Source organism: Mastigoproctus giganteus, chromosome 6, assembly GCF_048544385.1.
Source record: "Mastigoproctus giganteus isolate SK-2022 chromosome 6, ASM4854438v1, whole genome shotgun sequence".
Lineage (NCBI taxonomy): Eukaryota > Metazoa > Arthropoda > Arachnida > Uropygi > Thelyphonidae > Mastigoproctus > Mastigoproctus giganteus.
In genome coordinates, this window is record NC_143580.1 from 20118255 (window position 1) to 20141945 (window position 23691).

The 23691-nt window shown below is 33.5% G+C and overlaps 1 protein-coding gene across 1 annotated transcript; it reads left to right on the forward strand.

The window, feature by feature from the left end:
• The first annotated feature begins 727 nt into the window (after positions 1-727).
• Positions 728-21904, forward strand: O-fut1 (O-fucosyltransferase 1). Its single transcript, XM_090375784.1, has 8 exons — positions 728-831; positions 6151-6266; positions 9526-9649; positions 9937-10105; positions 11154-11349; positions 15495-15728; positions 19002-19168; positions 21667-21904. The coding sequence occupies exons 1-8, from the start codon at positions 729-731 to the stop codon at positions 21902-21904; spliced, it is 1347 nt and encodes a 448-aa protein (XP_090231910.1). The 5' UTR covers position 728.
• The last annotated feature ends 1787 nt before the right edge of the window (positions 21905-23691 follow it).

The following is a 23691-nucleotide window of genomic DNA, read 5'->3' on the forward strand; positions in this document are numbered from 1 at the left end:
AACCTTGGGAGGTGCAATATGGCCACAGAAGCCGATGCGCCAACAACTACCAAATCAAAAAAAAAAAAAAAAAAAAAGTCAATTAATTTTTTCCTTTGATAAAAACTTGCTACCCTCCATTTGCAATTAATCAGGATTTTAGCTCTGACTATCGCTATTTCTAGTATTGAATTTGTTTAGCATTTTCACATTTTTCGCTGTATATTTTTATTGGCAAGGAAAATAGTAATCCATTATTTTAGCGTTATTGCGTCACAGAGTAACAGCGTTGGAGCGATTAAGCTGTGGCTTATGCACCTGTGAACTAAACCTGTGATTTCAATCTATTTTTCTAAAGGAGCGTGAGTTGTAACTCAACCACAGCTTGGAACTGAAGCGCTCCGACACTGTCACGCTGTGATGCAATGACGCTCAAGTAAAGGATTACCATTACCTGAAAAAATCTATTTCATAAATCCATAATGGGCTTCTCTGTATCCATTTATGCTTTCTTCGTTTTTTAAAAAAGAAAAAAAGATATTCATCATGTGCAGCCTTTTCTCTCGAGAATTCTGTTAATCGTTCCATCAGAGAATGGAATATTAGTTTACTGTGTTCCTTTTTTAAAAATAAAATAAGCCGTTCATTATGTACAGTACAACTCTTTTTTTTTTTTTTTTTTGAGATTTCTATTCGTTCCGCTAGAGGGCACTATTTATGACAACAATAAGCGCGGAAGGTAGTCAAGTATGAATGTTGTTAAATGTGTTTTGTTATTCGTGTTGTATATTGGTTTTCTCTGTGGTTTTGAAATTGATTCAAATGGCTATGTACTGTTTTGCCCTTGTATGGGTAAGTTAGTCACATATACTCATCTAACGCTCGGTTAACGTATGCAATCCGTCCTTGGAAAAGTTACGTTAACCGAACATTTATTTCCCATATAAACTTATGTAACTTGCTGAGATAAGTTCCAGAAGATACGCGAATGATTTGATCTTTTTAAAAATGAAATATGAAAAAATGCAATTAAATACCCGGTAAACTTATCTTGTTTGAAAAATCATTCAAAGAAAGCCGTCGAGCTGCGTTATTTTCATCATAACAAACGGTAACATTAAGAAGACGTTGGAACATTAACTGCATATTTTTAGACAAGACTGCAGCAATAAGTCAGACACAGCATGGGTTTGTTAAGGGAAAGTCTTGTCTGACAAATTTGATAGGATATTATGATGTGGTTACAAAGGAACTGGATGCAAAAAATAATTCTGATATCATATATTTGGATTTCAGGAAAGCTTTTGACACTGTTGCGCATGGAAGACTATTGTACAAATTGGAGCAGAATGGTATTAAGGGTAAGTAGCTACAATGGATAAAAGGATGGTTAAGTGGGAGAAGACACAGGGTGGTAATCAATGGGTGCTGCTCTTCGTGGACTAATGTTATTAGTGGTGCCCCACAGGGTTCGGTGTTAGGTCCACTGTTGTTTTGTATATTTATCAATGATATTGATGAAGGTATATCAGGCTTAATGTCGAAGTTTGCAGATGATACAAAGGTTGGCAGGGTTGTTAATGACAGTAATGGCAGTGTGCTACTGCAACAGGATCTAGATAATTTGGGCAGATGGGCTAAGAAGTGGCAACTGAAGTTTAACCTTGACAAATGCAAAGTACTGCATATGGATAGAAGTAACCCCAGAGAAACATACCAACTGCGTACTACACTTAAGGTGGTAGAAAATGAAAAAGACCCGGAAGCAATTGTGCAGTCAGGTATGAAGTTTTCTGAGCAATGCAGACAGGCTGCCAGGGCAGGTCATGTGGTTTTGTCAATGATATATAGGAATTTTGCTAGCAGGGAAAAGGAGGTGATTGTCCTTCTGTATAAGGCAATGGTCAGGCCACGCCTTGAGTACTGCGTACAGGTCTGTAGGCCTCATTTTAGGAAGGATGTAGATATGCTTGAGCGTGTACAGAGAAGGGCAATAAGATTGGTGAGGGGAATGAAGGGATCTTCTTACCAAGCGAGGCTTAAGTTCTGCAAATTGCAGTGGCTGAAGACTAGGCACCTGCGCGGTGATCTGATTGAGGTGTATAAGTATTGAATGGGTTGAGTATGCTGAATTCTGATGGGATCCTTCGACTTGTTCAGATTATGAACCTAAGGGGCCATAAATTCAAATTAAGAAAAGACAGATGTAGAATAGATGCACGGTGGTTAATTGCTGGAACAAACTTCCATCTGTCATTGTGGAAGTTGATAGGTTGAATAAATTTAAGGAGGAACTGGACAGGCATTTGGAGGGAATGGTGTGATTTTTTTTTTTTTTTTGGCTGATGCTGCATAAGCTGATACACTTGCTTTCTTGCATCAAATGCCACTGCTACTACTACTACTACATTGGGATCGGGAACATCTTATTCCAGTCGTGTCTTCGAAATTCCTGATTTCTCCCAAACTTTAGGTTTAGGTGCTTAAGAGCTCATAATCATTCCCCTCCCTTCAGTTTGCATTTGTAACTGTATCTTTACACTTAGTGCAGTTTTTTCAATGATATACAAGAATTTTGTTAGCATGAAAAAAGAGGTGATTATCCCTTTGTATAAGGCAATGGTCAGGCCACGCCTTGAGTACTGCGTACAGGTCTGGAGGCCTAATTTTAGTAAGGATGTGATTTGCTTGTGTGTGTACAGGAAGGGCAACAAGATTGGTGAGGGGAACGAAGGGTTCCTCTTACCAAGAGAGGCTTAAGTTTTACAAATTGCAGCTGTTGGAGACTAGGCATCTGCAAGGTGATCTGATTGAGGTGTATAAGGCCTTGAATGGGTTGAGCATGCTGAATTCTGATGGGATTCTTCTGCTTGCTCAGATTACGAACCTAAGGGGGCATAAATTCAAATTGAGGAAAGACAGCTGTAGACTAGATGTGCGGATATTTGCCTTTAGTGAGCGGGTGGTTAATTGCTGGAACAAACTTCCATCTGTTGTAGAAGTTGATAGCTTAAATAAATTCAAGGAGGAACTGGACAATCTTTTTAGAGGGAATGGTTGTGTGAATTATTTATTTATTTTTTATTTTTTTGATGATGCTACATAAGCTCATACACTTGCATCGCATGCCTCTATTACTATCACGTTAACTAACGTATTTCGCCATGTGTAAAGTTTCCTCTCTCATTTTCTTGCATTTCTTGGAAATTTTCAGTCATGGACAAACAGCTGGGGGAGTTTTCTCCAACAACGAGTCATAGTGGAATGTTAGATGTCTTTCTAGCTTTATTATTCCTTCTTGAATGCAAATAGAATTAAAACTGGTGGTACATTGACAGTCTTTGTGGATTTATTCTAGTTAAATTATATTGTGTAAGCCTATAAAAAGTTTAGAAGTGTTTATAAAAGAATTAAACAACAGTGGGTACTCAGACTAATTTTGAAGAAAGTTTAAAGAATGCCACTTACCAGAAATAATTGCAAGATGTAGAAGAATGTTGTTTAAATAGAAATACAAACAGACCTACATAAGCCAAACAGAGGGTGATGATGCCTATGAAACAAAGCTGATAATACTTGTGGGTAACCACAGTATAAAAAACAGTTAAACTTTTACGTAAATGTATTATTTCAGTTTAACAGTGTATTTTACATGCATATAAACCAGTAATCTTAAAAAAAGAATGTATTTGTGGAAATTGACCAAAGATTATTCAAATAAAATTTTGCATACAAACAGCAGATCTTACTTTTATGGATTTTATTATCACAGAAATTACCTCCGCACATCTTTAATGTTAACATTAGTTGGTCATACTTCACATGGCTAGTTTCAAACTACTTGTAAATCCTGCTTTCATAATATACAGTAATCTCAATTTATGGACAAATTTTTGTCCATAAATAAATTAACACAAAACAGTACAACAAGGTGCAGTGCAGCATTTTTACAACCAAAGAAATAAGTTTAAAATAACAAAGAAATAAAGTCATATTGTTGTTATGGCATCTGACGATTAACCCTCTTTGAAACTTCCATAAGTACATTATCTTCCTGTGAGATCTCTGCTATTGACCACACTTTTAAACCTGTTCCTGTTTAGTAAAGCTTCTAGAGGCAATTTATAGGACAACCAGATTGGGGAGGGGTGCTAATCAATATCTGTATGAAGAACAACTAACGCACTGGCTAGTTTCCAAGATTTTCAGAATGCAAATCTTGGCAACTAGTCATCCTGGAAGGGGGGGGATGAATCTGATTGAGATATATAAGTATTTTAAGGAAAGCAATAAGTGTAGAAAAGGCATGCAGCAGAAACAGTATGTCTCTCCACTCTCTATCTCATAGATGTACTGTTGCTTCAGGCATTGTAGTAGTAGTGGCAAATGATGCAAGAATGCAAGCTTATATAGCATCAGCCAAAAAAAAAAAAAAGCACTACACACTTCTCCCTTCCATACCTTCCTAGTTCTTCCTTGAATTTATTCAGATCATCCACTTCCACAAAAACAGATGGAAGCCTGTTCCAATAATCAATCACCTGCTGGCTGAAGGCAAACTTCTGCATGCACATCTATCATGCAACCATCCTTTCTCAACTTAAATTTATGCCCCCTTGTCTGTGTAGTCTCGGCAAGAGGAAGAATGCCATTCACATTCAGCTTACTCAATCCATTCAAGGCCTTAAACACGTCAATCAGATCACCCTGAAGGTGCCTAGTCTCACTCTAGAAGCTGCAAATAAGAATAATTTGCAGTCGAAAATCCAAGGTTTGGTAAAGTTCAAAGTAGTACCGGAAAGTCATTTTTTAGTGGTAGAGAATGTGAGTGATTGAGGAAATTTTTTATCCTTTTTTTTTTCTTTTTTTGCAGATTCAGAAACTTCCTTACATCATTTAGTCATACTAATACTAATCTCATTTAGTGCATTGGTAGGGTGGCATATATCATTATATTAGTATTTTGTTATAATGGTTAGGAAAATCATTCCATGTGTATGAACCAGATTTCAAGAACACATGGTGTTTGTAAATTGGGAGAATGCTTTGGTTCATTTATCAGTTGACAACTGAAAGCATAATAAATTCATAAAAATCATGCAGCCAGTGGAAGTGAGATGTACCAGGTCACAGTTATTTTTCTGCCATACTTTTTAGACTTAATTCTGTTCTACACAAAAAAAAAAAGCTTGCGTATTATGCCAAGCTATGTGCAGATGCTCCAAAGGTAATTGAAAAAGCTGTTAGCAAGTCTTGTAAATATTGTTTGTTTGTTTGTTTGTTATTTGGTTTTTAGGCGCATTAGCAACTACGGCCATATTGCTCCGGGGATATGTGGTGGTCATTCCTTGACATTTCCACATCCTCCGTATTTGGTGGTCACGGGCTCAAACCCCAGTCTAATCAAGAAGCGTGTGCTATGCACTGTTGCTCCTGCCCACCTGGCTACAGAGACATCTCTTGTAAATAAACATATCAATAATATTCTTCTCTAACCTATAAATAAACATGCATATAATTGCTACTTATATCTCATAGTTTTATCATTATTCAGTGAATATTTCTTGAATTTTTAATAGAGAAATTGGGACAAAAACTTTTGTCAATGGGTGATATAACTATCTGCATTGTTTTGGAGTGCAAAAGGACCAGAAAAAAAAATTGGAGTTAAAACTATCTTAAACATTAAACTTAAGTTAAACATTTTTAAATGTTCAGTAACTACTAAATACCACTTTTACAAACATGCCTCCTAATACATTTACTTGTCCAGATTATTCCACACTATACAGCCGTCACCCCCTCTCTCTCTCTCTCTCTCACACACTGGCAAACTATAGCCATAGTTGCCGATGCACCTAATAAATCCCGAAACAAACAAACAAACAAATCTCTCTCTCTCTCTCTCTCTCTCTCTCTCTCTCTCTCTCTCACACACACACACACACACACGCATGCACACACATGCACGTGCACATACATACGTGCACATGCACGCACACACAACTTTAATTTTTAAATTAAGGTAGAAGTAAGTGATTTACTATTCATTTTGAATTTAAAAGCTAAATGTGCTGCAATTTATCTAAATATCCATTATATTTTACTTATGGCTTTAACTTGAACTTCGCCTTTTATATCCATTAGTTTATTTATTTATTTTTATATTAGGACGTTTTGGAAATCAAGCAGATCATTTCCTTGGTGCCCTAGGCTTTGCACATGGACTTAATCGTACACTAGCTCTTCCGCCATGGGTAGAATATATACCAGGTCGTGCAAGATCTGTAAGTATGTTTTATTTATATATGATTATGCAGCAATGCTTTCAAAGGATATTTTTGGATGAAATTTGCCCTGAAATTTTTCTCTCTAAATAACCACTATTATGCCATGTGAGTTTTTAAAAGGCAGTTTATTTAGCTGTATTAACATTTCAGGAACCCATCATCAGACATTACTTAGTCGTACCTAAAAGACAACAAAACAAATTGCTACAATTAATTATTAATTTTATATTACTACAAATGTCCAGTTAATCTATAATTGTATTTTTTAACTTTTTTTAATATTATAAATAAAAATTGTAACGTTTTTATATACAAATAAAGGTAAAAAATAAGCTGGCTTACCTGTTAATAGCCTCCTACTTGCTGAATGACTGTCTCCTTTATTCAGTCAAGGGTGTTATTCAGTCAATGAGCTGTTAACAGTTCCAACAAGAATTCAAAGCAATCACTAAACTTGCCCTTAAATAATGAGTTGCCTCTCCATATCATAAATAAAACAATAGAGAATAGCATCAAGGCCTTCAACCAACCAGAACCAAAACCTACACAAAGACCATCCACCTGCATACCATATGTACATAACATCAGTGAAAAAATAGCAAAAGAAGTAAAGAAATATGAAGTCAGTACAATTTTCAAAGTATGATCTTTCGTGAAACAGATAGTAAAACATCCAGCTAACAACCCCAACAATCCTAGAAGACCAATTTATAAAATAGGTTGTAATTTTGGAGGTACATACATAAGGGAATCTTACAAATGCCTCAGTTCCAGACTGAAAGAACATAAAAAAGACATGCAATGTGGGAGAATAAAAAAATCAGACACTGCTTTCCATTCATTCTGGTGTGAAGATATTTGGCAATTTAGCATTTTTATAAAGAACGATTCTTTAATTTTTTTCTGTCATACTGTTGATTGGTTAAAAGGACTTTAACCTGATCAACAGTACAATAGAAGAAAATTTAAAGAATCATTAAAGAATAAAGAAGAACAAATTTAAAGAATAAAGAAGAAAATTTAAAGAATCATTCTTTATAAAAATATTTGGGGTCAACTCTAAACAGAAGACATGTTATAAAATTTGATAAAAACGATATTTGAACATCCTTAAAGAGACAGTAGAAGAAGACCTCAAAAAACAAAAAAAAAGAAAGCTCCAGACAAGAAGACAGCCAACCCTTCCCCTCCTCACCACCACATTGGCGTAACCATAACCTAGAAAGTTTTTGGGAGAAAGGTTTAGCTTACCATTCCGAACAATTAACCCTGAGGCACATTTAAACTACAAGAAGCATTGGGCTCCATTATAACTGACCTAGCAACCTGTTAAAAATCACTTCTACAAGTTATTGTTCCGCTAATCTTATGAAAACTGAGAATGTGTTACCAGAGTAGCAATGTATTTGAAGCTACCAAGATGATACCAAATGTGAAACCAAGATACCAAATGTGAAACCAAAAACATTTATTTTCACTTTCAGATTTATAATGCACATTAGCTTCTAACTTAATAAATAAATTAATTTTCTGTTTGTACTTGAAATGATCACAGGAATCAGGAGTATACAATTACTCTAGTCATTTACTAGAATAAATAACATCATAGTGTGTCAAAGACAACTTATATCCATCGTCACCATAATTGATCCCATTATTACAATTTCTGTTTACTTTTATATTGGTTACACACACACACACACACACCCTTGTAGATATTTTCTTTCTATTATGACTTACAAAAGAATATATTAGATGAAAAATGTGTTTTGATGAGATAAAAGGTAATTTATTCTGTATAATTGGTATTCTTATAATGTGCCATAGTAGAATGTGATTTTCTTATTGGAAAAATCCAAACCAGCCACTTCCAACTCCCAAGACTGACATTTTTGGAACTTTTTTTTTTTTTTTTTTCCTGTATTTATAATCAGCAATAATTTTCAAGTGAGTAGGCTAAAGGTACAGTGGATCCCGGTTATTTGGGCCACCGGTTAATCGGGGCAGCCGTTTATTTGGGGCAAATCTTAAAAAACAGAAATCAATCGAGAAAATAGCCAGAGTTTACTTTGCTTAATTGGGACAGCATGCCGTTTAATCGAGGCAGGAGACCGCAGCACTGGAGATTACCCAATGATTGTCTCTGACGGTACCATGTGGTTTGGTCGAAATTCTGGAGGTCACAAACCTAAAACAATAAAAACAATTAGCAGTCACCTGTTTATTGGGCTTTTCTGTTAGTGAAATCTATCATAAACGGACAGTAAACTCGATCTTGCTGAATTTGCGATAATACCGACAGCTGGAATTCTGTGGGTTGTTATGGTGAAATGTGTTTACACTTCCATGAAATCTTCATTCCTATTTTTAAAGCTTTGTAACTCATTACTCCGTTCTTACTTGCACGTATCGTGTTACTTGCAATTTGTGTGTGCCATGTTCTTTGTTATTGATTGCTTATCTTTTTACTGTTTTAAATTTTAACCCCCACCCACAAATGTCAGTGAACAGAAATGTCAACTAGTTTAGTTAGTATGTACATATTACAGTGCGTATTAATTATTCCGATTATCACGTATCATTTAATTTTTTTAATTGGTAAGGTAATAAAGGGTAAATTTGTGCTTAATATATCTTTGCTTTTATAGCCTTGGATAATATTCCTCCTATTTTCGCTAATTAGAATTGCTGTTTAATAGAATTAAAATTCAGTTCACAAATGTGATCACAATGACCGGCGCTTACTGCACACCGTATAATGAACGGTACTTTACTATGGTGACTCCATCTTAACATGATTTGATTGTACAGTGAATCAGTTGTAAAGGGGGGATACATTGTATTTTTAACTATTTACATGAAAATTCGGATAATTTGGGCAGCCGCTTAATCGGGCCAAAATGCACTAGTCCTGATGTGTCCCAAATAGCCGGAATCGACTGTATTTAAAATAAAGTGGGAGATGGGGATTAAGTATGCTTCTAGAACTGCAAGCTATTGTGTTTATCACAAAATAAACTCCTTTTTATTTTTAAACATAATATCCTCTTTACCACGTTTTTATTTTTGCTTTTCACATTAATAATTTCTATCCTTTTTAAATTCCATTTTTTATAATACTTTGTTCCAGTCCAAACTGTCCATTCTGTTGCATCGTTTATCCTTCATGTTATTGCAGATGTAATTGTAATCTCAGTTATTGTGCATTGTGTTGAAAAGATTGATTGCTTAAATTGATTATTTTCATAAATTGCAGGTGCAAGTTCCTTTTAATACATATTTCAAAGTTGAAGCATTGGAAAAATATCATAGAGTTATGACGATGGAAGATTTTATGGACTATCTTGCTCCAGTTGTATGGCCAGTTGGTAATAGAACAGGTAAGAGATAATGTATGCATTGCCTTATGTTTTTAGTGACCAGTAGGCCTTCCATTTTTAAAAATGAAAATAAGCTGTGTGTATAATAGCTAATAAGAAAAGTATTCAGATGCAACATTATAACAATTATATTAAAAATTGTATATTTGAATGATTTTCAGTCATTCATGTAGGTGGAATTTAAAATATTAACTTTAGATTAAGATAATAAAACAAGGCAAAATTGCAATGTTTGTGTATATGCTTTTTTATTTTCAACAAATTCTTTCTTGTGTTTTGATGTCTAGTATTCTGCTATACTGCCAGAGGTGACAGCAATGCATGTAATGCAAAAGATGGAAACCCCTTTGGGCCATTCTGGGATACGTTCAGTGTGGATTTTGATTACTCTGAATTTTACCAGCCTTTACACTATGATGTATATCATCATAACATGGCAGAGAAGTGGAATACCAGGTAACCATAAAAAAATGCAAAAAAAATAATAATAAAATTAAATTAAAAAACTGTAACTTCTCTTTATGAATTACTTTTCTTACATTTACAAATTTAGCTGAATATTTCCTTTTAATTCATTCTCTGTTGCTCTGAAATAACATCATTCGTAGTAGGTTTCTGTAGTTTAGTGGTCATGTGAAATTACCATTGGTAAATCCACCTCCACCTGCCAGTGGAAAAGCCTGAGTTTAAATAGTAAATAATGGGAGAAGGGACTTTTCCCAAAGCTAGCTGTTGAGTTAACATCTCAGACAGAAATTGTAAGGTTTCTTCCACCAGGAAGCAAATCCTCCATGACAACATAGTGGGTTTGTCACTTATCACTCATTTGTAGATTCCTGGATATGAATCTCATCTGACCGAATCAATTCCACATAATGATTGAATGAAATCTTGACCTTTTCATGAGTAGCTATGTATTTATGATTTTTTTTTGTCTGAGGAAGGAGAATGAACATGTATAACATATGATCAAAAAAGTTTGGGAACTGAACTGATATTTGGAAAATGATGATGCTTATTGGTTAATTTGGCTGGATATCCTCAGAGGTAGTCTCCTTGACACTGTATGCTGGTTTCAATGCTTCTGCTACACTTCTGGAAGCTTTCTTGATAGGCTTCTTTTGGAATTGCTAATAGTTCCTATTTTGCTTTCTGAATAAGTTCCTCAGTTGTTTCTAATCTGTAACCTTTTAAGATAGCTTTAAACTTCAGAAGCAGCAAGTTGACAAAGATCCTGGCATATAAAACTCTCCACTCTCTGTGATCATCAGTGAGGATGTGCGGCACAAACTCATATCTTCAAAATCTTGATTGATTGACATATCCCATAAGAAATATTAGTTTCACTAGCAACTTTGGATAATTAAATATCTAACTCCTAATCAGATCATGAATGCAATTGAATCATTAGTTTTTGAAGCTTGGGTAACAGGTGGGTTGCTGTTTCAAGATATGCTGTTACTCTTAAACTTAAGTTGCAATAACAAGAATTTGTTTCATTTAGGTATCCTCCTAAGAAGTACCCAGTTCTGGCATTCACAGGTGCTCCAGCTAGTTTTCCAGTACAGTTGGAAAATAAAGAACTTCATCAGTATCTTGTATGGAGCGATGATATCAAGAATAAAGCAACTACCTTCATTAAGTCAACTCTTCCTAAAGGACCGTTTGTTGGTATACATCTTCGAAATGGAATTGATTGGGTAATTTAATTTTATAAATCTTGATTTAAATTCATTCCTACATATATATTATGTAATTAAAGTGGAAAAATTTTATAAATACAGTCAGTCCTCGTATAGCATGATAGTTGTGTTCCTAGAAACCCTCGTGCAATGCAAAATCGTGCAATATAAACAACAGCCCTATGGGAAAAATAGGGTTAGGTGCCGACCACCCAAGATTGAACACACACATTTGTAACCAAAACATTACCAAACACAATAAATAATCATAATAAAATACTTACGTGTTTTATAATGATTAAAATACATAATAAAATATAATATAATAATTGTTTCATAGCAGGAACAGTTGTTCCTGCTATGAAAATTGTTTTTATTTTCTCTGCATTCTTTGTAATTCTCGGCGTTGCCTCATTTAGGTCTGTAGCACGTGGAATATCACATGGTCTTTCATTTTGCTCAAAGCATTTCACAATTCATATTTTTTCTCTATCGACAGAGGCGGACTGGCCATAAGCCTTACCGGGGAAACCTCAGTGGGCCAGAGGTCGGTGTGATTTTGGCCATAAACCATAGTATAAGGCCACTATAAATTTTCCCGGGTAAGAATTTTTGACCCAGTCCACCTCTGTTTATCGATATTGCTTTTCTTTTTCTCTCTGAATCTGCAGTGTCTTCACCAGGATGCTTCCTTTTCACACCTTTTAAGTATTTTACTCATTTTTAGGGAACAAAGCACAATTACAAAACGAGGAAGCACGCTTGATACACATAAACAAAGCTGCGCGCATGTAGCAACTGAATAAACAACACCGTAAAGGCAGAGATACACTACACCTCACATTTTACTAAAGCACATTTCTAAGGGTTACTACCATAAAACAATAAAAACAATTTCCAGTTGCATTTCTGCTAGTGGAATCTGTTATAAACTGGTAGTAAACTCGATCTAATTGCATTTGCGATTATACCAATAGCTGGAATTGTGTTGGTTTTTACGTTATTATGGTGAAATGTGTTTCCCCTTCACCGATATAAAAAACAAATACATTTTCAGAATCTTCTCTTCATTCCTATCGTGTTGCGTTCAGTTGGGGGTGATTCCGCGTTCGACTCCCATTTCTTGTAAACACAAAGGCGAATCGTGCATAAGCGAATTCGATTCGTGTTATATAAGATATCGTTCCCCTATTTATAAATCGTGTATGATCGAATTCGTGTAGTGTAAACACGTGTTATACGAGGACTGACTGTAACAGCAAAACTAAAAGCATTCAAATTGTTATTTAAGTGGTGCTCCATTATTTTGGAATTCTTGAAACTGGTTTCAGAAATTAGTTTTAGTATTGAGTTTTGCTACAAAATTTCCTTGAGAGAAAACTTATGAAACTTAAATAGATGTTTTTTCTTTTTATTCACTTATTTTATTTTATTATTATTGTTATTATTTTATTTTTTTGTTCTGTCATGAATGACACATTTGAATCTTTTTCTTTTAGTGCCTCCTGCAACTAGGTTCATGATACCATATCCACACACACCCTCACCATCAGAGTTTATAATTGAAAAATATGCAATTTTTATTTTTCCACATAAAGTTGTCATTTTAGATTTACTGTTTATGCATTCTAGCTGCATTGAAAATGGTGCACTTTTGCTGATAACGTATACAACTCACTTCCAAACTTCTGCTCATAGTTTTACTTCATTTTCAGTTTGAACCATTTGAGCATAAGTGGAAAGAACATAAAGCAACCAAGTGTAAGAAGTGTATTTATAGTGTAAGAAGTACTAATGTATACACATTAGTACTTACTACATTATTGGTAAGGCTAGTAAAGAGTTGAGACAATTGATGACAGTCAGATGATTAAAGTCTCAAGAAACCTAACATCTCTTCTGCAGTACTCAAGGCATTGTCATTTAGAATGATCTGAAAAATCTAATTACCCAAGTTCAAAACCATTGTTTCTAAGGTCAGATTTCTGTAAATGAGATCATGCTTTCATTTTTAAATTTCCTTGTATATTATGATTTAAAGCAACTCATTTCACTTTTCTATAATTATTTTGCAGTGGTAGTGTACATTTTGCTACATGCAATGTACCAGTGTTTTCGCTGCTGTCTCTTAGAGAATATGGAACCTGGATTTACAAATTCATCTTCATCTTCTTGCCTATAAGCTATGTGCTACTAATTTATATTGATGTTGACAGACATTTCGAAAATTTTCCCCATAATCATTGCACTCCTAATACACTAGCATAAAAATCATAGGCACAGATGCAGTATTTATTACCACTTTTATCTGGTTTTCTTATTGATTGAGAGAGAAAGAGAGAGAGAGAGAGAGAGAGAGAGAGAGAGAGAGAGAGAGAGAGAGAGAGAGAGAGAGAGAGAGAGAGATCCTCTAATTTCCAAGATTTCTGCTGTATAAGCCATGAAATTTTTTCTGTTTTCTGTTACCTGTCTTCATAACTATGAACTGAATCATTTCTGTATAGCAGATAATCAATGATAAGTCTGATTGTTTTAATATATCACTTTCCAACCCAACATATAAATTCTTAGAAAGCATAATACTGACAGTAATATGTTATTATAAATAATAGTGTATAATTTTTTTTTTTTTTCAGTTCCTAATTTCATAAATATTCATTCCTAAATATTAAAAACTGAAAAACTAGACCTTTTTTTTTTATTATTGAATTTCAAGAACCTCTGTGGGTATATATTGTCATCCTTTTGCATTTGCATCCTATATTTATTTTATCTGATTGACAAGAACATATAACTAGTTAAAAATAATTTGTTTAGCTGTGATTTATTGAGATTTTCTGTTATCCGAAATGATAAAATCTCAGGTATATAATAAGTCAAATATAAATAATAGCAAAGCTCTGCCAAAGAAACACCTGTGTTCTCAAGAAGCATTAAATAGTAATGATACAGAAAGATGTATAATTACATAGCTTTGCTTTGTCATTTCATGAGAGAGTTTCCCCAAATGTTTGTGGGCCAAATAAATATGAATTTCTTCATGAAATTTGAAATTTTATAAAAATGAAAACTTTGTACACAAATGCTTTTAAATATTAATTACCGCTTACATTTTATTCTTTATTTTAACAATATTTTTTACGCCTATTATGTGTCATTTAATTTGATTTCAAAAGCTTTTGATTGTTTTTTTTTTTTTTTTTATTTTATCTATTTAAGCCAAATTGCATAATAGTAGCCAACATATGCAATATCCGACTCTGGTCTTCAAAGCTATTTTCATTCTGCCATCTATTACATTGGAACATTGACTATCAGGCATGATGTTCTGCTGCAGTTTTCCAAGCTATTATACTGCCATCTATTAAAACTGTGAATCTCTTAGTTGGAAACACAGATTAGAGATGAAGATTACAGAGAAGCATGTGTATTAGAAAAATTTCAAGGCAGTTTGTACATAAATGGACACACATACTGAAGAGGTTAAGGCACAAAATAGTACCCAATATTGTTTTTTTATTTGCTGGTTGATTAATCTTTAATTTTTTTTTTTCATACAAATTTTAAATCTTGCTTAAGATTCTTTATAATTTATATATGCATACTGTAACATAAAATGTAAGTTTCTCCTAGTAAGTACATGTTAGTACAAAATACAAAATTATGTCCTCCTATGACTAAAAAATTAACAACTCTTTCAGCAAGAAGCAAGCTACAAATATCACAATTTGTATTAACTGTTCATTAATGGTATATACATTCCTATATAACTCTGGTAATAAAGACTGCTGTCTATTATACTGTTTTATAATTTGTGACATGCCTGGCTCGTTTTATATGACAACATATTTAGTTGCTTTGCATATCACTGCTATCTCTTGAGTGCACAGTAGATAGCGCAGTTATTGTACATCAGTGCTTCTCAAACTTTGGTGATATAAGGACCTCCTTTTAACTTTCTGAGATCTACATCTTAAAAATAGTTTTTATGAAGTAAATTTTTTCAATTTTTAATATTTCAGGCATTATTTGTGAATAACCTGAATTACCTCTATTACCACTCCCATCCTCCCCTTTCCCATGAGTCTGCATACCACAGCTTGGGAAACACTGTCATATATTACATTCAGGGTATCCAACTAATTTATTTTTATTTTTTTAAGACTAGAGCTTGTGAACACATACAGCATAGTCCTTTGCTGTTTGCTGCCCCTCAGTGTTTAGGATATAGTAATGAACATGGTGTAGCTACCAAAGAAATGTGCTTTCCTTCAAAGGAGACCATCCTTCGGCAGTTAAAGAGAGTTGTGAAAGCCATTAAAGCTAGAGCAGTTTTCGTTGCCTCTGATAGTGATCACATGATAGATAGCATTAATGAGTTCCTTAAATTGTTGAAGGTATGTTATGTCTAGTATTTCAACAGTTATTCTTAGCTTTGCTGAAGTAATATTTTTAGGTAAGCGTTTTGTTTTGTCAAATTAGAAATTAAGCACAAAAGTACCTTTAAAATTGAAGAAAAATTTTAGAATTGCATGCATAAAATTTGCATGCTGCTCATAAAACATTTCTAATTTAAAGTGACAGAATCACAGCCAGTTAGGTCATTTTAACATTAATAATATTTAATTAATTTCAGCATCTGGCTGATTATAACTTTTACTTCTAAACTTTAAATGAACATTTGCATAAAATTAAAAATAATTCTCACTCTCTTCTATTATTAATCTTCTCTGTTCCATTACCTTTCTGATCTTTCCCTCACTCTCTGATCTTTTTAAGTTGTCTCGTCTTTTCTTTTCTTTTTTAAGTAGCAGTTGAAGCTCCCAAAGATTTAATATAATAATGATGATGGTAGAAACCTAATTTCTACTGCTCTTTTGGATTCTTTCATATTCTCAGATAATCTTCCAACACCAAACCCAAATGAGCAGTGGAATAATTACATTTTGTTATGAAAGGTTAGATAAACCATGGAAATAGTACTAACATATTGATGTGGATAGATTATTTAAATGTTGCTTGTGTACTAATTGTCTTAATTTTTGTACCCATGTCTTAATTTTTATGTGTATAGCAGAGAGGATGATGAAACCACCAGAATCATCGCCAAATGAACAGAACTGATGAGGAGGTGCCACCAAAAATATTCCATCAAGCTAGTAACAAGAATTGACCATCATTTTGCTATTTCAGTTAATTAAATTAAACCATAATCTTCCCTCAGACCCTCTTCTTGGTATCTCCATTCATATTAACAAAAAACAACAAAAAAGGCAATCATTATAGAAGCTTCCATGCTTGTTTTTATTAATTGCCTATTAATTTTTTTTGCTTAATTATTTATTACCATTTCATTAATTGTTTATCACTTGTTTCATTAATTTTAATCTCAACCAAATGATCAATGAAATAATCAGAGGTAAAATAACGTCACGTGGAGTTATGCAGAATTTTATGTATTTTATGTTTAGTTATGCTTAATTTTCTTAAAATTTAAATATTCCCATGTCATGCCCTTTGTTAAACACATTTACAGAAAACTTATATTCCTAGATCATACATGGATAGTTAGTAACATTTAGAAGTTTATTCCTTTGAAACCTGGAAAATATAATTTCTTGACTGTTAAAAAATTTCAACAAGTTAGAGTGGAATAGTGAAATATATGAAAGAAAACATTTTTGTGATGCACAAGATGGGAGTTAAGGAAAGTAAGCAGTTTTAAATATGACCAAAGAGATTTTTAAAAATGAGTAGAAATGTAACAAGCGATGACTTTTTTTTTTTTTCACTAGCCTCTAAGTAAAAAACTACTTCAAAAATACACAGTCTGGCCCAAAAATACAAACCTTTGTATTAAGACAGTCACAGACAGAGAAATGTAAATAGATACAAAGAAAACTGTAACATGGGGTGATGACGTGTTGCCTTGTTGAGTATAAAGGCTGCACAGGCTGTCTGCTGAGTAATCTGAAGCCAGAATGAGGGAAACCTGTGATATATCAGACTTGGAAAAAGGTCTTATCATGGGCACACGTTTAGCATGAGCCACAATTCAAGAAACTAAAGACGTAACTGCTTTCTCAAAAGTATCCATCTCAGAGGTTTTAAAGACTGGAAATGTGGCAGAAAAACAATACTTGAAGGGTGAAGCCGTCATACTCTAAGGAGGACTCTACCAAAAAAATAGGACATCCAATGCAGAAAATAACATCTGAATTCAACCAAGCCCAGAACTGCTCTATTTCAACCCTTACATGTGCAGGGAATTGAAGAAATTGGATACTGGCAGATGCTGAATCAAGTGGCTTATTCGGAAGCCACTTGATTCAGAGAAAAACAGAAATGGCTTGCAGTGGTGCCATGATTGAACAGTGGAATAATGAAAGAAAGTTGTGATCAGACAAATCGTGACATACTGTTGTGCACTGATGATAGGCAGAGTGTGGCGAGAACCTCATAAACCAGTGGACCCTGCTTGCTTTGTTAAGAAAACACAACTTGAATTGAATCCAATTCAAGTTGTGAATTGGAATCCAATTCAATTTCGAAACTTGCTAGTCTCTCAACAGATAGCAGATTGCCTCTAGTTACAATCCCCTACAGGTCAGTGAGAATATTCACTGTGACCTTGAACTGCCACTAAATGTATGAAAATACTTCAAAAATTATAAAATAGCTAAAACTGTTGGGCTTAGTTGAAATAAGAAAATAGTGATCTATCTTGGTTTTTTTTTTTTTTTATGATATTCTCAAAAGGATCAGCTGCCATTTATTTAAAAGTTGATACACTTCTATGACAGTTTGTCTCAAGGCTTGTTGGCCTCTAGTGGCAATTTCTGTCAGGTTATTGAGAATGAAGTTGTTCAGTGTAAGCTCTTATGTATGAAGAGGACACTTCAAAAATTGTGAAGTATCTAAAGCTATTGGCCTAATTGAAATAATGAAAAGCACACAGGGCAGCTTCATCCTTTGTGGATTTCTCCCTGCACAGTTTTGAAAGCTAGGTTTTTGCAATGTAATTTTAATCTGCAGGAAAAAAAAAACACATAAAAAGACTGTACGTCTGAGTTTTATATTATGTACACTAGACAAACTAGCTTTAGTTAGTTTATAATTTTTAGAAAATTTTACTATTTTTGGAGCACTTTACAAAAAGTAACTATGAACTTGTGATTGAACTACGAAGTTGTATTTGTAATCACAAGGGGCAGAATACCGACATTCTGTTTGGATACCATAATGGTGCCATGACTGCAACAAACTAATTTCGTATTTTATGATATTCTTACCTGCATGCTGACCATAGTGGCAGTTATATATATCTTATTTGAAGGCAGAGTTATTGCAAATATACTTGTCTTTTTTTTTTTGAGAGGCTCAAAAAAGACATGCAATTTCTCACATATCTTGTATACTCCATTTTCAGTTTACAAAAAATTTACCACTAGCTGAACATATACAGTAGGTGTAAACATAGCTGAGTGGCAAGTGCAAAAGTGCAGTAATATACATGCATTTCAGTGGACTGTAGTTCAAGCCTGCATAACTACTAAATACAGTTAAAAATTGTATGTCACGATAATTAATTATAAACTTCTCCGTCTTTGTATTTATCAATATATGTTTGATTTTAAATTTTATTTATTTATTATTATTTTTTTTTTCAGGTTAAAGCTTATAAGCTAACTTCTCCAGAACCGCATGTGGATCTTGCCATCCTTGGGCAAGCTAATCACTTTATTGGAAATTGCATATCATCTTTTACAGCTTTCATCAAAAGAGAACGTGATGTATTTGGTGTTCCTTCTTCATTCTGGGCATTCCCCCCTGAACAGTCACATAATATTAAAAAAAGTAGTAGCATAAATCATAGTGAGTTTTAACGCTTGCTTTAAATTTAAGGTCAAGTGTATGAAATGTAAAAAAAAAAAAAAAAAGAAAGAAAGAAAGAAAAAGAAGTTAAGTCAGTGTTGCTTGAAGTGCCTTGGCGATTGTTATCCCCTACACCGATATATTGATAAAACATGAGCTGTCTTATTACTCTAATTTTTTTAATTATAGCATACTCTTAGGTATAACACATGCTTGCAAAATCCACATTAAATGAAAACATTTTTTGCATAAAGCTCACTCTTATACACATGAAATAACATAAATTGCACATTTCAATTTTGTAAATGTTTGCACTTAGTTTTAATGCAGTTTAAAATGGGCCAAATTTTTTATGGTTAATTGAAAGGATTAATACCTTGAAAATGTTTTTTTATTGTACTAAGATAAAATTAAAATATAAAAATCGATAAATGGATATCAGCAAAAAAAAAAAAAAAAAAAAACAGCCGCAATAAATGTTAATTGGTCTTAGCACATACAGTATGACCTTAAGGTAAATCTTTTCATATTTAAAAATTACCAGTGCCAATAAGATTTCGTCATAGAAAATTGGCTTAAAATTATTATTATTGGTACTGGCAAATGATGTAAGGAAGCAAGACTATATACAGCATCAGAATAAAAAAAAAACACTACCCACCTCATCTCTCCATCTACTCTAATAATATGTCTAATTCTTCCTTAAATTTATTCAAGCTACCCACTTTCATAATACTAGATGGTAGTTTGTTCCAACAATCAGTTACTCTCTGGCTGAAAGCAAAATTTCACACATCTGTCATACAGACTATTTATTTATTAACCAAATAATTATGATCAAAATAAAAATATTAAAATATTAGAATGTGGCAAAATCAGTTTTTCTATTCTTTTGCTGCTTGCACAAATAGGTGGAAAGTGAAACCTTGGAGTTTATGCTTTGTCATATAACATCAGCTTTACAAAAGCATTTTTAGTGGAAAATGTATGTAAAATAAATTTTTAATAAAGTTAATTCAAATGCAGTATGGGTGTGGGGGGGAAGTAAGCTGTTGGGATGCAGTTTTTTAAAATTGAAGTGGATATGCCACGTATTAACATGTGAAGAAAAAAATCACGATATTTTTAAAACAAAGTAAAAAAGCTTTATCAAGTAATGAAAAGTTTATCAGTTAGTAGAAATGACACACTGTAGGACGTGTTTGCTAATGCTTGTTGAAAAGATGCATCAAAAATGGTGAGTTGTTAAAAAAAATTTGAATAAACACTCACTCAATTGTGTTGCTTTTTTTTTTTTATCTCGCACCTCTTTGTTAGTAAAAGATGTATGATGTATTAAAAAAATTAGGGTAAATTTCAGTATTAGTAACAATAACCAAAAGGTCTACTATTCAGATCATAGAAGCTGCGAGATATTTCACTTGTATATTTGCATAGTTTGACATATTTTTAAATTAAAATTAAGAATAAAGTTTCTTTTATATTCCAGTATGCCTCCCCCACCACCCAGAGGCCATAAGAGTTTGTCTTCATCATAACTGCATATGTCAGTTGATTAACCAGTGTGACACCTTACAGTTTCAGTCATGCAATACACAGTAATCACGTACATTACTGCAGACCTTGATCACATAGAAATCACATGCAGTGCTTTCAGATTCAGGATATATTTATTACATCTTGTGTGCTATTATATATGCTACCACCCTTTTTAATATTAAAACTTGTCCATATCAATGTGAAATTCATAAATATTTTGTATAGGTTATCTTCCAGATTGTTATTTATTTAATTTTTTTTAAAGTTTTCTTTTCTTTATTTTAATGAAAGTTTTTTTTTTTTTTTTTTTTGAAATATTAAGTCTATAACATTTTTGAATGAATAGTGTCTTCCAGCCACCCATAAAAAAGACTATTTTGGTAGAATAAATGTTTATTTTCTTCCATCTCACAGTTGGAAATGGAAGCTCATATACTGGTTATTTTGTATATTATAGTATTTAATTAATTCTAGGCAGTGGATGTCTCTCATCAACCGGTGCAGTACCACCACTCTGTTTATTAGAACTGAATTACTGAAACCCATGTTTAGTCTCCACAGCAGAGAGTTTCCAGCATCCCTCCCTCACCATCTTCTTCAATCCACGCATGGTACTAAGTACTATAGGTTTTGATGCCTTTCGTGTTTGGAGTTTTCATAAAAAAATAAAATAAAAACCTTTGCCATTATAAAATGACAGATTCAGTTTTATGTGCGCTCAGAAGATATGACCTTTGGAGAGCTCTGCTTTCAGTGCTCTATGAAGGCTTAAATTAGATTGAATTGTTTTGGGCATGCACCAGGGTAATAATTAAGACAATGAGACAGCAGTGTATTGAAGTGTAGTGTATTGTTTCAGTGAATTTCATGTATTACCTGGCCATTTGTTTGCTGGATGAAAAACCAAAGTTTTTCCAGCAGGGAAAAAAAACACACAGGCCTAAACCTGAGACTAGCTAATTCTACTATGGTGCAAAAGAAGCCCATAAAAGTTCTTTCTCTTTCCACAGTTTTCACAAAGTATGGAAGGACAGCAATTCTAATCACTGCTAGCCATAAGAACGTGTGTGTGAAAGCTGAGAACCTGTACAAATTTTCTACCCTATCAAGAAAATTCAGTATTAAATTTTGTGCTATATTAGCCTATATTCTCAATTAATCTCACATGAGTTTTTGGATGTCAGTACTTTTCAAGAAGTTGGAAGGAAAGCAACATAATTGCTCTGCTGACATGTTGGGTGCATATGGCTGATTGGACATATTCTACTAGTGACAAAGAGGATATCCAAATATTTTTGAGAGTATAACTTTGTGTTGGAATATTTATACACAATGAGTAAATAAAGTGAAAATATCAGCACACTTCTTCCCCCATATAGGCAGGCACCTCCGTAGCCAGGTGGGTAGGAGCGGCAGTGCGTAGCACACACTTCTTGATTAGACCGGGGCTCGAGCCCATGACCAAATATGGAGGATGCAGAACGGTCAGGGAACGACCACCGCATACCCCAGAGCAACATGGCCTTAGTTGCTAATGCTTCTAAAAACCAAATAACAACAACAACCCCCATATAGGCTTTTTTTTTTCTTTTTTTTCTTTTTTTTTTTTTATTATTGTCCCATTAGCAAATTACAAATTTATTAAAGAAGAATATAAAAGAAAATTTAATTCCCAAAAAAGGATTTGATAGTTGTGGGTTAAAATTTATTCTATATTAACTATAAAAAGGTTGGTCTTCAAGAAAGTATATGGAAGTTCTGTAGTATTACTTAAAAAGAACATCTGGTATATGTTCCTATGTCGGCACTACTATACTTTTTCATAAGGGACATGTTTTTTATTCGATTATAGTAGAATCTTTTTTATTGATTATATTAGAAAATTATATTACAATTGTTTTACATAAATCTGCTTGAACAGATAAAATAAATTATTTTTTCCAAACGTTTTTTTTTATTTTATATCAGAATTTTATAGTGATGAAATCACTATAACCACTCTAAATTTTTTTAAACTCACAGTGATGACTTTTAAAGAATATTTCTGTATATATATAATATATATATATATATATAAAGTTATTTTTTATAGCTTTTATGGCACTGTTGCATATTTCGATTGTAGAATATTTATAAGGGAAATGAAATACTCCTTGTAAAACTGAAATTTATGTAATATACATCTTGTGATCACATTTATTTTTAATATTCTCTTATTTTAAAAAAATAAACAGAAAAACTGTCTTTCTGTAATAAAAATTCATTTAATTTACAGAACTTGGTCAATATTTTATTGCTTAGGCTTTTAGATGTATTGATCTACCATATTGTGAGACTGTTCTGAATTACCTTAGTGTTGCACTACAAATAAATAGTACTTGTCCTAAAAGAAGTGCTGTGATCCTATGTGGCTTCCTGGATTATAAACAAAATTTAAGTATAGGATGGTCCATAAGTAAGGAAACATACACCGATGAGCCAAAACATTATGGTCAGCAAGTCAATTGCAGGTGAAATATGGCGTGGGTCAGGACACATGATACTGAGCTCCGTTAATCAGTGTTACTCTTGTTCTTCAGATGGGAAAGGTAGCGGACTTAAGTGAGTTTGACAAAGGCCAAATTGTAATGACCAGACGACTGGGTCAGAGCATATCCAAAACAGCATGGCTGGTGGGGTGCTCATGGTCAGCTGTGGTTAGTACTTACCAAAATGGTCCGAAGAGGGAGAACCCATGAATGCCAGCGAGGTATTGGACGACCACAGCTCATCAATGCCGAAGGCTCTCCCGGATGATGCATGAAGGGCAAATGTGGCGCAACTCGCTGGTAATTGGAATGCTAGTGATAGGAGTAATGTGTCACAACACAGTACATCGAACCCTGCTGAAAATGGGGCTGTGTAGCCACAAGCTGCTCCGAGTGCTCATGCTAACCATGGTTCACC

Coding starts and splice junctions, on each gene's coding strand:
- O-fut1 (XM_090375784.1), top strand. CDS start 729: ATGAATGTTGTTAAATGTGTTTTGTTATTCGTGTTGTATATTGGTTTT. Junction 6,267..9,525: donor TACCAGGTCGTGCAAGATCT/GTAAGTATGTTT, acceptor CATAAATTGCAG/GTGCAAGTTCCTTTTAATAC. Junction 9,650..9,936: donor GCCAGTTGGTAATAGAACAG/GTAAGAGATAAT, acceptor TTTGATGTCTAG/TATTCTGCTATACTGCCAGA.